Below are 18,153 nucleotides of genomic sequence, written 5' to 3' on the forward strand. Positions count from 1 at the left end.
ATAAAGTACTTTTTGATCGGAAGCCCACCTCCGTTCATGTGCTCATGCGAGGTGGGTGAGAAGACATGATTGATGCAGGGGGTTGAGATATGAATGGCATATCATCTTTGGGTAGTGGTGGCTGCAGGGGCTATTGTCTAGCTGGCTGGAAGAGATGATGGGAGAAAAATTTTCTCCCATGGGGTCACCCACTTTTGGTGGGTAACACTCCTCACTTATCATTGGTCTTAAAAGGGAAAGCTAACAAAGGAAGAGTTGTGATTGCAACTCTACAAATTGGTAAAGTAAATGTTAATTTTAGGTATGTTCTATGCTGAGAGCAAATTTACTTCAATTTTCCATATTAGCTCAATATCAATTCCAAATTAGCAGTCACATTTAGCATGATAGTAAAATGCAGATAGAACATAACCATAAATCACAGAAAACAAGCCAAGACAAGAGGACACAAGATGTGGTGCCAGCCAGGGACAAACCCCAATGTGGGGAAACCCTTCATCAATTCTTCTTATGTTCTTCAATAGTTCAACAGAGAGAGAGATAGTACATATACATCATAATTCAACATTTTGACTTATCAAAATAAGAGCAGAGATCTTCTCTATGAAGATAACACATGAGGTAGTTAATCTGAACTCAGGTGAAGGCATACTGCTTCAACTGATCCTTCAAGGTGACTCCATCACCATGCTGCACCCATCACTGTGTTGCACTCAATCACTATGCTTCTCCCATCACTGAGTTGTACCTCATCATTGCACTACAATACATCATCATCATGTTGCTGCAATATATACTTGTTTCTGCTATACATCCATGCCCATCATCACTGTGTTGCACCCATCCTCACTGTGCTGCACCTCAGTGTGTTGCATCAACCATACTGCAACTATCGCCGTGTTGCATTCTTGTTCGCTGACTAATCCTCAACATAGATATTAACCCATGACAGTAGCTCTGTCCATCTGATAGGCAATCCTGAGAATAGCCTTGTTGTTGGCTATGGCCTACGACCTAGCCTAGCAACAAGACAAACCTTCAATCCTGTATCAACCAGCCTCCAAGCATCATAAGAACTTAACACAGCTGTCAGCCCTTTCAAACAAGTGTCACCAAAATGAGACCATTGTAACAGCATCGAAATTCTTATCACAGTATTCCGAGTTCCCACATGACGAAATACATGTTCACCACAAGCCATCTGAACTTGTATTGTACATCAAACATCTCACTGTAGTTTATCCGCTTATCGTTGTATTAGATCAGAGATGAATTCGAGCTTGTGTTGACTGATATTAGTCCTAAACAGAACTTTGTTGTCCTTTATCTTTCCGGTGATTACACTGACCTCTTCCACTGTCCATCTGAGATCATAGATTGAGACAGTGTGCTTGAGACACCTTATTACAGTGAATAAGGGTTTCTTGAATCACTCTTCACAGTGGATAGAGGTCACCTTTTGAACAGCAATTAAGGCTACAGGACAACACCTGAATCACATCTTTGAGGACCGTTTCTTAATGCGGATTAGGAGTTCTTTTATGCTCCCTTTAACTGTGACTAGTTGTGCGCGTAAGCCTTCCCTTGTCTATGGATAGGGCTTCCTTGACAGCGGATAGCAGTGTCCCATAGACTGCAGATTAGAGAATCCTTTTAGGCTGTGCATTGTAGCTTACTGGACAACGTTTAGGGCTAGGGTTCTTCTCCAAGATAACGGCCAGAGCTCTGCGGCTAACGTTCTTCCTTACTGCGGCTAGGGTCTCCCTTTTGGACTGCGGTTTAGCTGTGAATAAAGAAATTCTTCCTCTGCGGCTATGACCCCTTCAGGACAGCGTATTAGACTTCTTCATAGGCTATGTTAGGGCTTCTCCATAGGACAACATTAGGGCTTCTTTGTGGCTGAGATAAGGGTTGTCCTCCATGACAGCGTAGAGCCTTCTCCATCACAACCTCTAGGGCATCTCCTATTAGGGCAGCGTATAACCTAGGGCACTCTCTCTAGATCCCATCTTCATCAAACCCAAAACAGAATGAAGAGAGATCACAAGAGTGTGTGTGACAAATGACTTAAAGTCCTCTTCTATTTATACTAAAACGTGGAGGATAAGTAGGGGCAATTTGGTTGTTGTCCGACCTTGACGAATTGTCCCATAACACAAATAAATTCATATCTCCATGAATATATGTCGGAATCGAATGATCTTTAGATCAATCCTACACCTCTCGACGAGAGGAATCCAAGAAAAATATCAGCTATCATGAATAAATAGACCCACATGGATTTTGGCCCTAGCTGCCAATTTTAACAGTAAAAGACAAAGGTAACCTCACTCTTCAACCATCTCATATTTTAAATTATAACAACCCTTTTCCTTTTTAATTTTCTACTAGCTTGCTATAAATTTCTCATCTTTTATGGCGAATAATAGTTGGAGAAAAAAGAGCATAAATTTAGATCTTAACCAAGGAATTGATATATTTGTTTTCTTGAGCATATTTTCTTGTATCTTACACATGCATATCAAGTTTATTTGTGCATATCCCCTAAAACTGTAATTGTAGCAGACTTTCTTACAACAGATTTTCAACTTTACAAGGTTCATTTTATCAAGTACATACCTTATTTCACCATGTATTAGCTACAAATTTGTTTTCAATAAATTTTATATTTTATTTGTAACTGAAAAAATTAGTTTCCAGCCTCTAAAAGTGTATCCATTCACTAGAATAATTTTCTAGGTTGTGTACACGGGGGTGTTGACCCCAAGACCTCATAAAGTGAATTTTCAGCTTGTTGGAAATTTAATTTATTGCAGGTCTAAAGGCTTAGAAATGGTCTAAATAGACCAATCTTCTCCCTTCTAGCCTTCCCACCCCTAAATCTAATATCTAGAAGTATTTAGGCACTTTTGGATGAATTCTCAAGGGTTTACCTTTTTTTTGCATATTTTACAAAAATTACAAACATGTGAAAATAGCACAACAAGTTGTTTTACACAGCAACCCCCCTCACCAAGTGTTTATTCATAAAATTATTTACATTTTTGGATAGTATATTTTTCGTACATGAAATTTGACAACTCACCACATCTTGTTAGTATTTGATGTATGCCTGTTGGTTTAGTTTATTTTATGCAGATTTTACATAGTAAATCAGCAAGACAGTTTTACAAACTCCTCCACTTCAACCATTTGATGCCATTACAAGGCACCGGTCTTTTATTTGTTGGCTGGAGTCATCCTAGGGAAGCCTTTCCATAGCCTTTTTATAGGAGTTGGGCTTAAAGAGTGGGACTTAGGCAGAGGTGACAGTGGGCCTTTGTCCTCTGTGTGTTAGCCTAGCAATATTGTACAGATCTTCAACAATCATGCTAACAAGAGCGGTAACAAGACCCTTAATCATCAATTCATACCAAGGCCACCATTGGGGCTTTACCTTGCCTTCAAGAAATTCCTTGTTTCCAAGACTTAGGACCAGCACCTTTATCGTGAGTTAGTTAAGTACATTAATCTGAATGCCACATTGCTCCTCTAAACCAATGATAGGCTTAGGATTAGTACAGGGTTTCCCCCCTTGGCTTGGAATTCTCAAGTCTAAAGAGTGGAGTGAGTCACTAAGTGACAAACAGTAACCAGTTGATAGTATCCTTAGGGCTTCCCCCTTAATGAGGTTAGGGCTTTTCCTCTAGGGAGTGTCTAAAAGATAACAAGGAGTGCAGTCCTGATGTGTTTCTTAATGTGCAAGACTCTCATCTCACATATCACATCAATGAAGAATTATTGAAAGATTCATTGCTAGAGATTGTTGGCAAATAACAAAGCATATCCTAAGCAATAAAAATTGTTTTCATATCGTCAAGAATGCATAAACCTAGGAACACTCAACCTTGTTATTGTCTTATCCCCGTAAGAACTATTTGCCTAACCTACAAGATTGCTAGTCTATAGTGATGCCCTACAAATGGCATTTTGATTTCATGAGCTGGATTATTCTATACACAAAGTTATTGCTTGTCTTAAAGCATCTTTAAACATGCATATGTACCCATCACATATCAAAGAATTTAAAACCCTAAAACACAGATGTGCTGCTAAAGATACAACAATTAGATTTTCCATTTATCATCACACTACCTTTTGAGATCCAAATAAATGAATAGCCAAGACAAGCTTCATTATTCTCAGGAATCAAAAGCCTAGTGCTAGAATCTACAGCCTTCACACATATACGAACAACTATTTAATTTATGTACAAAGCAGGGACATCTTAAAAATCATAAATTTTCCACATACATGCCAGTATCATCTCTGAAATGGTTCTTTATCCCATAAAATAGTCCAATATAGACCCACATACATGCTAGTAACATCTCTGAAATGGCTTATTTATCCCCTAAAATAGTCCAATATAGACCCTCACTTTGAGATAGGAAACCAAGATTTTTGTAAATACCAAAAAGCACATTTTATATAAATGTAGTTTGTGTTCTTCTAAAATAATATTTATCAATCCAAGAACATTAAAGAACCAAGTAAAATGCAAAAGTTAATATTGCTCACAGGAATAGAGACTTTTCAAAATATACAATACCAAGTGTTAGGAAGAGAGAAATTACGTGAAGTAAGGGGGGTAATTGAAGAAATCTGGTAGCTTCAAATCCGCCATTTGTTTTTACTAGTTAAGAAACCAGCTCGTGCCGCTTTTATTGTGTCTATTAGTGAACTTATAAAACTCCTGAACCAGAAAGCATTGACCTGTTCCAAGTCATTTGTGAAACTTAGAGAAGAGTTTAAGGAACTTATCTAATAAGAGAAAAAGTTCTTGATTTCTAAAGTCGCTGATACCAAACTTCACAACCCACATGCTTTCTCAAAATAAATAATAAGCATTTTCCCAAATTCTAAAACTTTGAAAACTTGAAAGATTCCTGAAAAAATCGATATCATGTTTTATTGAAAAACAACTTCTTGTATTTTAAATTTTAATGACAAAACGAGATAATGGAAAAAATAGAGCAAAGGCACAATAGCTTCGTGGGGAAGCTCATTTTCAATTCTATCTATCTCCTATCTCATTCTGTTCCTGACAAGAAAATTTAACTTATTCAAACTGTCTAGCAATTGTAACATGCAAAAACACTATGTTTTATTAGGAATTTTTGATACCTTCCCTATCTGTAACTATTCTTTTGCTAAAATGGGCAGTTGGAAAGTTGAATCAATAGGTGAAGAATAATAACAATATAGCAAAAAAATTATTGACATAGTAACATTGCTATCAATGGTTCACCAATCTTGTAACACAATGGTTTCTCTTTCTCTCATTTTAGCTTATGCTTGCTTACTTATGATTATATAATATATTCAAAGTGATACAACCATGACTCCATAGAGGAATGTGCCATGTGTTTATTAGAATCTACACAACTTGTTCTGTGTTAAAATTTGGAATAAAAATGCCACAAGGAAAGTAGCATCGCCATGCAGATTGCACACCGTCACATAAAGACATCCGATGTATAGCAAAGAAACCTTGTGGAGTACAAAACTCCACTATAAACACTCACACTAACAAATACTTACAGGCTAACTCTCACCACCTTCCTACACAAAAGATAGGCTTCATCAACACCCTTGCAACCAATGCTATTAGAATTTCTAATAAGAACACTTGAATCAGGAAATGAACATCTCTCTAATGTGTTCGGAAAGAACAGCTACAACAAGACACGGGAAAAAGGCCAAAAAGAAGGCCTAGCATAACAATCATAATAAGCGTCCAGAAAGGTGAAAGTTAAAATAATGTGTTACTTCATATCCAAGGAACAACTAATAATATCGTGATAATCCTTAGAAGAAAGCATATCAACATAGCCTTCACCCCTATTTAACACCTTAAGAAACACATTCAACACAACTAAGTATCCTACAGATTTGAGGCAGCAAAGAGGTGTTTACTTGATTCCTTGTGGAAGTGAAAAAATGTATATCGAAAAAAATGATTGTTCTATGAAAATATGATTGAAAGAGCATGGTGCAAATACCCTACAAATTCATTAAAAAATCTGCATTTGCCAAGCATTCTCTAAAATATAAACATCATATAAGCTTAAAGAGTGCTAGGATTGTCACAAAAGTGGATCACTAGAGCAAAAGACACATAAGAGAAGTGGTAGAAATTGAGAAATTTCCTAACAAACTAAACCATGATGATGTCTTAAAATTGAGCAAGGTTAGGAAGTCACTAATTAACTTTCTTATAAATACCACACCACAAAATCCTGGTTGACAAGGGTTGAGCATGTTATCGCAAAATTTGGCACCTTAGTGCAAAGCCTCGGTAAGTACTCTAGAATAAGGGCAGCAATGGGATTATTCATGACTATCACCTTAGCACTTATTCCCTTGTTATGGTATCGTTGGATATTATCTCCACAAGGGATGCTTCCCAGTAGATCTTAGAGATTACATAACCCAAATATTCCCAAGTTAAATACCTTCTAAGGGTTCTACTAATAAATTCACCCAAAGATAATGTTCAAAAAGTAAGGCTATGAGTGAGATTAGAAATAATTCCAAGGTAATGAGTTCAAAGGACCCTGTGACTAAATCTAGAGGACTCAAATAGTACTCAAGAGGCTCAAATAGGCTCCCAAACACATGATACATTTAAATTACCAATTGTTGTTATGAATTATGGTTTCTAGCAGCACAATTTACAGCATGAAAAAATTACAACACCAATACATGTTTATTTTTGGGAAGTTGTGATCGGTATTCTCCAGCTACACAGGTCGTCCAAATTAATAGAAATAAATTATTATTTATGAGCTCATGTAGGCTCTAGAAAGTTAGGTCAGCCCCACCATGAGAATGGGTGTGACCCTTGGTCAAAAACCCACCTTCTTTGACCACTATATATACAATGTACACATTCAACCTCCTTCATTTGGCATCAATTTAGATCATCACAAAACATCTATTCTTTTGTTCACGCATGTGAAGGAGAAGGAGAAGAAGACCGAAGTCTGATTAAAAGTTTGACCAATGTTGACCAAAGTTTTTCTGAGGTCTATTTTGCTAATTTTTTTTAGGGCCAGATTGTTCTTTGTTGTAGATAATTGCATTCTAAACTTTTCAACATTTACATATCACATTCACCTCATAACATCTTAACATTATAAGCAATTATGTAGAAAGAAAATAACATCAATATTGTAGCGGAACATAAAGGAACAACAAAAGAAAAGCATGCACAAAGGGGACACCGAGATTTCGGTCATAGACCAAGGAAAAAACCCACAAGAGGGAAAACCCATCCAAATTCTTCTTCTATTAGATATTCATCAATTGTTCAGTTGAGATACTAAGTATATCCATAGTGAGATACATCATTACAGTAGGCCTCCTAGGGCCAATCCAAGTCAGTTCACAACTCCGTTTGTGAATTGACTTCCGGTAACCAAATGAGTCCAAGAATGCTTCTACCATATCACATTTTCCATCCATCATGTAAACACGGTCATCAAGAGTTAGGTCACTGTATCATGTGAATCATAGGAACATGTAACTTTAGGTCACTGTCATATAAAGTTGTTGTCTCTATTATGTCAGACAAAGTCACAGACACTGCTATTGTTATAAATATACATCAAAAGAACATATGCCTCAAGGGTGTTGTCATCGACTTATATCTAAGTCAATGTTATATTGTTCCTTATCTCTATGATCATCATTAACCATTATACTACCTTTCATCAATCTACAAGTCTCATTAAAAATATAATGTAGGTCATACCATAGAGTGAGTCATTATAGTCAATGCAGGCATTATATATATGAACCAAACCACAAAGCGACTAATGCCTCAGAGTGGGCCATATGTAAGCCATTGTATAGTCGAGTCCAGTGTTGCGGGAGAGCCCCCCCCGATCCCGCTCCCAATCCGCACTCCGGGTGGGAGCGACTCGGGAGCGGGTCGGGAGCGCACTCTTGGTAAAAAAAATTGCGCTACTTGCTAATTTCGGGAGCGAATTCGAGAGCGTCACTCCCGGAGCGGATTTTATAACCCGAGAGTGGTCAGGGAGCGAACGCTCCCGACTGCTCCCGGGTTATAAACGCTCCCCGACTGCTCCCGGGTTATAAAATCCGCTCCCGAAGCGATGCGCACAAAGGGCGGGAGCGAATCGGCGAACCAAACCATTAACGACTACCAAACAAACAAACAAAAATCGCCATTAAAAAAATCATTTTTTTTTATAAATTGGGGGAGGGAGGGGCATAAAGGCTTCATTGTGACTGTGAGAGTTGAGTGAGAGGCTCATTTGAGAAAGGGAGATTGAGAGTGTGAGAGTGAGGACTAAGGAGCAAGGAGAGAGTGAGACTGAGAGAGAGCAAGGTGCCAAGGAGAGAGCAAGGAAAGAGCAAGGAGCAAGGGGAGATTGGACGCATTTGAAGTAGGTTCACCGTTATACAATGTTAAATAGAATGTTTAGCATTTTTTTTTTTAATGTTTATCAAATTATTCCTAATTTCTAAATAAATTTCTATTTCGGTTTCCCATTCCCATCGGGCCATTCCCAGTCCATTTTATTAAATTTTGCAGATTCAAAACTACAAATTTCAAACATCATGGTTATATTTCTTGACATTTTCTTCTTCTTGGTTCCTTTTCTGGTTATTATGGTGCTAGAGAGTAGGAAAAGGAGGGTTCAAAATGAAGAAGGGGATGAAGAAGGGGGACAAAGTGGATTTGATGAAAACCCCGGTGAAGAGGAGCTGGAAGAGAGTGAACATGATTCAGCTCAAAAAACTAAACAAGACCAAACCCCATTGTGGAAATATGTTAACAGGCCTGAAGCAGGGAAAGGGGGTGGAACCACTAAATTTCATTGCCCCCATTGCAACAATAATTACACAGGTTCATACACCCGTGCCAGAAAACACCTCTGCAGGAAAATGCCATGGGATGGAGATAAACAAATAGGAATCAAAACTTGTGCAGGTGTGTCAGCAGCAGATAGAGCCAAATACATAAGGGAAGAGGAGGAAGCCAAATACAAATCTAAAAAATCAAGGGGTTTCTTTGAACCAAGCTCACAATCACAAGCACAAAGAACTCCTTCAGCATCCTCCCAAGGCAGTGAACTCCTTCAGCATCCTCCCAAGGCAGTGGATACGGAGGCACAGGGTCACCAAGTTTAAGGCGTAGAAGCATATCAGATTTCCTTGATGAAGGGTGTAGGAATGATGTGGATTCAAAATTTTACAGGTTTCTCTATGCATGTGGGATACCATTCAATGTTCTTCACTCACCTTATTGGCACGAAATGGTTTCTGCCATAAATGATGCCCCTAAAAGATACAAGAGCCCTGGGTATGACAAGGCAAGAACCATTGGACTTGATCATGAAAAAGCAAAAATATCACATTCTTTGAATAGAATGACAAGTTCTTGGACTGGCCATGGGGTCTCCATTGTATCTGATGGATGGACAAATGTAAAAGGCAAGCCATTGATAAGTGTTCTTGCTGTGTCTGTTAGTGGTGCCATCTTTCTTTCAGCATATGATTACTCAGACAAGTTCAAGACCGGCATCAACATTGCAGAAGCATTACTTGAAACAATTGACCGTATTGGGCCATACAATGTCATCCAAGTCATCACTGATAATGCTCCTAATTGTAAGGCAGCGAGAGCAATTATTGAGGATAAATACCCCAACATATTTTAGTCTGGGTGTTTGGTTCACACATTGAACCTTTTGATGCATGATGTTGTTAAGAACAAAAATGAACAATACATATGGATTGGTGATTTGTACAAGAAAGGCAAACAAATGATAAAATTTATTACAAATCATAGCAATACCCATGGCCTTTTCCGCAGTCACTCAAGATTGAAGTTGTAGAAGATTGCGAGGACTAGATTTGGTAGCTATTACCTCACCTTCAGGTGCCTTTTGAAGGTAAGAGAGTCATTGGCTAGCATGGTATCAAGTCCACGCTGGCAGGTATTAAAGGAAAGGGCTACAAATGTCGTTGACAAGCAAGGTTTTGAACTGGTGGAGGAGGCCGCTCTTGATGGTATGTTTTGGGCACGTGTGAGGCAAGTATTGGATTTCACCAAGCCCATTTATCACATGATTCAATTTGCAGATACAGATAAACCAGTGATTGGCGAGGTGTATGAGCAGATGGAAACCATGTTGGGGCAAATAAAAAATATGGTTCATAACAATGATCCCAACTTGTACAAATTGATTCACGATTTTGTGTTTGTACGGTGGAATAAACTTAACCTTCCACTACATTGCTTGGCATATATCCTTACACCAAAACACTACTCTACATCTTGGTTGGGCCAACCTGCACCAAGGGTGGGGTTAGGACCAAACCCCATATAGATGAAGAGGTATCTAAAGGATATTTGGAAGCATTAGAAAAGTTGATCCCTGACAGGGAGGAATGTGCTAGTGTGCGCCTTGAAATAGGCAGATACTTCAGTAACACTGGTTTGTTTGGTACCTTCCATGCAATGGAAGACAGAGACAGATTTGATGCTCTCACATGGTGGGAAACATATGGCGGCCATGGACTTTTGCCAAAATTGGCAAAAAAGTTCTATCACAGGTTGTAAATACTTCTTCTACAGAGAGGTGTTGGAGCACCTACAGCTTCATACATAATGTGAAAAGAAACAGACTCAATGAAAACCGGGCAGAAAGCTTGGTTTATGTGCACTACAACTTGAGGTTGTTGAGTCATTACTGTGATCGGGCTTATGAGGATCCAACATATAAAATCTGGGACAACCACCCAAAGGATGACAATTTGGAGGATGGCACTATACATCTTGAAGAACTGGAAGAGGAACTTATAAGGGAGGAAGATGAAGCAGCAACCATGCCACCTCCACCATCCAGTAGCAGTGCTCGAGTTCCGAGTCTTGTTCCTTTGTTGTCGCCACCTCCATCTACACCCTCACGTGGAGGGCATGTGCCTTCTAGTTCTGGTCGTCGATCTGTGCTAGAGACTCCTAGAAGACCACCACGACCTGCTCATATATTAGACTCTCGTGGCAAGGGCCATATGCAGTAGCAGATAATAGATTTACAGTTTACTTGTCTTTTCTAGTTTCTATTAGTTTTCATAACTATTGAGTCTTGACTCTTGACTCTTGACTCTTTCATATCATAATGATATTTTTTGTAAACAATATATGACTGTGAGTCGTGACAATGAAAGTTTGAAGTTTGAAGTTGGCAATTATAACTCATTGGTAATGATTCTGAATTATGAATATGATGCTTCGTGAAAGTTGTTTCATTTCATTTCATAATTCATTTTATAACATTTCATTTCATGTTAAGTTGTTAACAGTTAGATATTATTTCTTGTAATGGTTAAACTTAGCTTACAAGTACAACTTTGGTGATCAATGATGATAAATGTTATATATTGAATTTTCAATTTTGAAAGCTTGAAGTTGAAACTTTAAGATTGATGAATCATGATTCACGAGACTCAATTGTGGACGTGGTTGATGAAGATTATAACTTCTAGATGATTGATGTTATATGGTTCAATAATCAATCCATGTATTTTTATGTTTTTTATATCTAATTCATCATTCTACATGTTTTTGTTGACATATATGTATCAAAATATAAAAAATATATATAATATAAAAATCGCTCCGGGATTCGCTCCCAAACCGGGAGCTTTTGAAAATGTTGCTCCCGCTCCCGTTTTCGCTCCCTCTCCCAAGTAACACTGGTCGAGTCGTATCAATCAATGTAACCACACATATATATTGATGAAATGAATCACAGATCACTGTATAAACAAATGCGATGCCTCCAAAGTCTGAGCGATGCCAGGGACAAACCATGAGATATCACTATAACAATTCCACTATGTATTTAGGCCACTGCAATTTGTTGTGATGACATTCTTTCAATACAGAGATTATTGCAAATGTGTGTTAGAGAAACTGTGTGGATGTGAGAGCGATAGTGTATGTGAAAACCATGCGAGGGCCATAGTGATGCCACTATTAATGATTCATGTCAATTCAGAGCCATACGATGCCCGTATTTTAATTCAAGCCACAAAGATCCAAAAGTGTGCCACTGTAACAATGTGAGAGAGCAAGCCACGGGGATACTAAAGTGAACAACTAAGAAACTAAGAGCCACTATAATTGAGCTATAGAGATGCAATACCGAACCACAGTAATTTTCAATCTTCTCTGCAAATGATTACGAGCCAAAGAAGGTTGTAATCTCTCTTTGCAAAATATTACAAGCCAGAGAGTAATGTCAATGAGCCATTGCTACAAAGGGAACCTCAAGCCATGCGATCACAAACGAGCCAACAACGCGGAGAGCAATGCCACTGAAGAATATGAATGATCCATTGCAGACCTTAAAGCGAGCCACATTGATCATGAGAGAGATGTGAGCTAGGATAAAATGTATCAAGCCTTAGAGCGCATTGAATTTATGTCTCCTAGAAGAGAATCATGGCCAATATATAATTGATTTCATGCGCGAAGGGACACCATCTGATCTGGCTGACTTCAAATATTGGAGGGAAAGATTAACAATTCAAATATGCTTGTAAAATATATTTTCCATGAGCCTTAAAGATAAGTTACCCATATTAATTTTGTGCCATTAAATAATAACATTTCCTTCTTCTTTTTGGGATAGATGGGCTTCACTTGGATTGATTTTTTCCTTGGGGGATTTGGGTTTCCCTTCGGGGAAATCCATCCCGAAGTTGCCTAATTTTAACACTCCCTCTTAGTTAGGGAGGAATTTCCATTTGTATCATAAATCTCATCTTGGATGTACAAATCTCAATATAAGAAGGCAGGCAGTTGCATCATCAGTGTATCTAGACTCGTCTCAGAGAAGAAGAAGAATCCACAATCAATGGTGGGGGAGATTGATCCTCCAAACCCAACTAGTCTCCAGGTCAAATCCCATGACCTTCATCTCAGTTATATCAATAGGACAACCATCTCATCTCAACTTGTTTCGTTTGATCATCAGTTGAACAATGATGTCTTAGTCTAAAGAAGAAAAATCATAATAGGGAAGCTTCAACTACTACCCTATATCCAATGACAATAGGCAAAATACAACTTACAGGGCAAGGATCACAACCATCCTATTGTTCTAATGACAAAGGGCGAGATACCACTTGCCATAAGAGGTAAGGATCACATCCATCCTGTCGTCCAATGACAATGGGCAAGATACAACTTACCAAGCAAGGATCACAACCATCTTACTGTCTAGCAACAATCGGCGAGATACCACTTGTCATGAGAGGTAACGATCACATCCATCCCAATGTTCGTTGATCCTCCCACCTTGACCCTCAAGAGTCAAGTGGTGGAACACCAGGCATCCTAGACTTAGGGAGCTCAGTTTACCAAATGTGTTCGTCATGGGTCAAGCTACTCCAACCTAAGACTCTTCCCTACTCATTGGCCAGATGAGTGGTACTCCCCACAAGCCCAACTTGTGGATAGGATGCATATTGGGGTATACTCTATCAATTCCAAAACATGATAGGGGGAGATACCCAACTTGCCATAAATGACAAGGATCACACACACCCTATAGTGACAATAGGTGAGACACTACTTACTGCAAAGGGTAAGGATCACAACCATCCTATTGTCAAGAGATCTTTCAACCTTAGGAGCTCTTTGACTCCATTCCTCTCCCTAGGAGCTCAAACGGGGGAGGGGAAAAGCATAGCTCAGTGTTCTCGATCAGTCATGACCCCTTTATTTCATTAGTGGCTTCACTAGGCTTATGGTTGTTAATCCTGGCCATAGTGCATGACACCTAGAGAATATCGGGTCAACCACAAGCTCACATGCTACAACAAGGATACAATTGTTTGCTTGCTCATCAATCAAAATGTGAAGGAGTTCCATTGCTCCTTTCAGCACCATATCCCGACTATAGTGATATCAAATCTCAATGTGCTTGAACCTGTCATGGAACACAGGATTTTTTGCATGTCGGAACCCATAATATGTCACAGTCTATCATAGTCGTGCCCAGCATATGTTCAAATAGTTCTCCAAAGAGCTTTCTCAACCATACTATTTCGTAGCCAACCGTGCTAATAATAATGCACACTAACTCTCAAAGCAACAAATTTCTACGCCAGAAAATCATCCAGTGAACCAGGCCAGACCCAAGGCGGCACTCGGATGTGCTCTTCTAGTCAACAAAATTTTCAGCATCAATGTATCCACAAAGTCTCAAGTATCTGGCAGTGTGTCTCAGTTCATGAATGACTACATTGTCTAGGTATCCCAACACAATCTATGCAACATTCTAATATACATATCCAGGGTTTGTATGGCTCAAAGAACATACTGCAAATCAAGAATCCATCTAGTTGTCGGCTCATCATGGGATTCCATCAAAACTACATCTGAAAAGGAGGCTCTCTAGGCTACTTCAGGGTAAACCATCTCTGACAGCATGCTTCCCATGACATGAAAGTCCTTATCATCTCTCTTTTACACTTCTAGTCTTAGGAAGCGGTTCATTAAGGGTTAACTCCCTTTGGCACTGAATGCTGAAATAATCTTAATCTCTGAATTCAGGCTTCTTTGATCCATAATGAATTACGAAAAGTCTTTCGATAGAAATCACATAACAAAATTTTTTGGCCGACGCATTTCGAACCAACCAGTGTGGTTCATGGTCTCATCAAAAATAATTTGTTATCTTATAAAACCAAATACCAAATGCATACCTTCAATAAGAGAGACCGGAGGTCACATCAAATGTTCATCGTTCCAAGCTTGCCAAGCCCAGGGAACCTGCTAGAGTCAAGGTGGGGCTTTCTTTAATTTGCAATCATGAGTCCTCTACTCATGCACCTCAAAGTTCTGCAAATATGTTTCTTCCTTAAGTACATCATAGAGGAGCCTCACTTCACATACATCTAAGGCATCAAGCAACAGGAGCTAGGATAGCCTTCTTTCTCTAAGAGCATATTTCTTATCATAGTTTGAACCATATTGCGGAAGCATCAAACATTGCTACATCTTGTCATTTAGAATGGTCCTTATACAATTCTCAGTGTCTCCTTATCTTAGTATATCATATTGTTACATGACGGTCTACTCCATTTGAATAGGAAGCCTCTTCAATCACAGTCATCAACCTGGGAGACTGCAATCCTTCCACTAAATCCTGCAACCCTTCTTGCTTGACAAATTTGCCCTCCCCAATGTAATTTCTCTTTCAAAAATTCTCTTGTCAAATTGAGAGTGCTTCCCTTCTTTCCATAGTCTCTTATTCCTCTTGTAATAAAGTTTGTTTCCCTATCTTTTCTGTCTCTGTGTTCTCTTTCATGTGCTCTACGAGCACTTACAACTTCTTTTTCCTCCACCCTTATGTAACCATTAGTGTCCTCAGCTTTGGTTTTGATTTCTTTTGGAATGTTTGTCCTCTTGATCTCTTTTGCTTTTTTTCGAAAGTGACTACCTGTTGAGATATTTGTGAATCCACTTGAGTTGCTTTAGAGAATATCACTTCCTTGTTTGTTGCCATTGATTCTTTCATGGTTTGCCATGTTGTCTTCATGCTTTCCCATTCTTGTTTTCCTATCTCTAAAGCCTCTTGTAGCATTGTTACTTGCTCTTTTAGTACCCTATTACCTTCCATTAAAGATCGATTTGCAAGTGTAATCTCTGAAATTTTGTGGTCCCTTTCCTGTTCTTTGGTTTCCAAAATTTCTAGCCTTGCCCTGGCCTTCATTAGTTCCTGGACATAGAGATCTGACGACCAAGTAAGAGGTGTAGATGTGGGACTGTAAATGATTGACTCTTTTTTATTTTTGATGTTCTTATTTTTGCTGCTTGTATTTGTTTGCTTTTTATGTGACTGTTTTCTTCTTCTTTGTTCCCATTTAAAGCGAGCAAGTTTGCGCTTTAAAATGCCCCAATATTGTTTTGAATTTACCCAAATCCCCTTCCCTGTTTTGTTTGCTAAGCAATTTTGGCTTGGCCTAAGTGATTTGTTTCCACAAAATCTGAAATTTCCTTGCCATTGTTTTCAGTGTTGCCATTGTTTTCCATTTTGGGATGTAAATTTAAGTGAAGGTTCGCCGGAATAAGGGGCACTGATACTGAAATTTAACTTCAATGTATGGCATTTTGAGGCTGGGACTTTAATACTTTGCACAGTTCAACGTTTGCGCTGAAAACCCTAGTGTATTCTTCTCTGTAGGTAAGTGTTGCTCTGCAAACCCTGGCGTATTCTTCTTTGTATTCTCTGCAGGGAAGTGTTGTATTCTCTGTATTATTCTTTGATAACTTATGAACTAATGAAGTCTGTCTGTATATATCCGTTGAAGTCGTTTCCGCTGAAAACCCTGGCGTATTCTTCTTTGTATTCTCTGCAGGGAAGTGTGGAACTTAGAAATGCAAGGGCCTAATAGTTGGACCCTCTACCAAAGGCTTTTATGATGCAGAACAAAATGCTCTGAACAGTCGCTTGCAACCGCCACAGTGCGAAAGGAGGGGAAGGAGGAAGGAGTGACCAACTGTTCTATATAGATTCAACTGAGATTCAGGCTCTGTTGATAACTTGTGAACTAATAAAGCCTGTCTGCATATATCCGTTGAAGTCGTTTGCTAAAAACCCTGGAGTATTCCTCTCTGTATTCTCTGAAATATTATACTATTGTTTCACAGTTTACTATTCTCTAAAAGGGGTGAAAAAATCGAGATAGAGAAGAATACCCGTGATGGAGAGAATGCATGTGTAATTGACGGAGAACTCACAGAACGCTTAGTCTCGGAATGGTTGCGTTTTTATAGTAGCTTTTATAGTTTCTGCGAGCTTCTGTAGAAGTGCCCTTTTGAATGATTTCATTTAATGTTTGATATTTTAACGCCAATGCAACCGTATTTATAAAATGTCACTATTAAAGCACATTAAATAAAATATGTACTAAACAACTTAGTGCCAATGATAACCAAGATATTTAAAGGGTGGTATCAATGTATAAATACTCCACAAACATTTCCAAAACATAAACATTGAGTGGCATGCAAATTTATTCAAATGTTTAATATAATATTAAATTTTACAGATTGATTTAAAATTATGTTCATGGAAAGAAAAATGTTACCTGTGCTGAAATCAAAACGAAAACTCTCGAAACCCTACTCGCTATTACATGCCCTGTGCTCTGGAAAGCTTGTGGCGGGTATTGTTTAATGTTCAGAACATGATTTCCTTGGACGCTGATAAAAAAAATTAGCACCAATACCCAACCTTACTTCTCACATTGACTTTAATGTGCTTGACAGCATACCTACAGCAAGGAAATTTGTGACAAAGGCCTCCCTCTCAGCCGCGCGGGCGTCGCTTTCCGCCAGTCATGAGTGAATTTTCCAACTGGGGGGCGATAGGAAACAATCACTCCCCGATTGGAAAGTTTGCTCCTAGAGCGGCCGGAGTGAAAAAAAAATTGTCAAAAGCCCGCTCCTGACCGGAGCGCGAATTGGGAGCGGGATCATGAGGAGGGGCGCTCCCCCGCAACCCTGCTTCAAACAAGGATTCCCTTCCAATTTTGGCGCTTCAAACTCGCAATGGTGTTACCTCCCTAGGTAGGAGTGACTAAAGGATGACCCTATTAGGTGCTTCCAGTCCCCAAAGGGGAAGTGACATTCCCTCTGTCCACCCTTCAATCAATAGGTGTTATGTGAATAATAATGGTAACGAAGGGGAGAAGACTTCATGGCCAAGTACCATGATCAAAGGGACCAATATGGTGGGGTTCCACATCCTAGGTGCTTAGATGTGAGGAGGGAGCAATCCTGGATGCATGAGTTACCAACTTGGCTTTTGTTTTTCCACCCCTCTTGTGTGCCTTTTACTTTTCTTGATTTTTTCTTTATATTACTACTCGTAGCTCAAAGGGTTCGAGCTTACTTTGTATGATGTATAGCAGTTATTGTTGAGAAATCAATAGGGCTACAAATGAGGTGATTTCTCGTAGACTTGATAACTGCTTCTGATGTTATTTTACTTTTCTTGATTATTAACTTCTTCTTTTCTTATTATTGTGTTGTTCTTATCATCAAGCAACTACCAA

The 18,153-nt window shown here is 38.9% G+C and overlaps 1 protein-coding gene across 1 annotated transcript in view; it reads right to left on the reverse strand.

The window, feature by feature from the left end:
• LOC149256278 (vacuolar protein sorting-associated protein 25-like) overlaps positions 1-16,874 on the reverse strand; it is a 139,058-nt gene extending 122,184 nt beyond the window's left edge. The window contains exons 1-2 of the mRNA XM_089460715.1: positions 16,793-16,874; positions 4,617-4,755 (exon numbers count right to left, since the gene is read on the reverse strand). Coding sequence (XP_089316841.1) covers positions 4,617-4,666 — 50 coding nt within the window. The 5' untranslated portion in view covers positions 4,667-4,755; positions 16,793-16,874. The remainder of the gene's footprint in view (positions 1-4,616; positions 4,756-16,792) is intronic.
• Between the last annotated feature and the right edge of the window lie 1,279 nt (positions 16,875-18,153).

The sequence above is a fragment of the Pinus tabuliformis genome, chromosome 7, assembly GCF_031772625.1.
Source record: "Pinus tabuliformis cultivar Carrire ecotype Pingquan chromosome 7, CPIR1, whole genome shotgun sequence".
Classification (NCBI taxonomy): Eukaryota; Viridiplantae; Streptophyta; class Pinopsida; order Pinales; family Pinaceae; genus Pinus; species Pinus tabuliformis.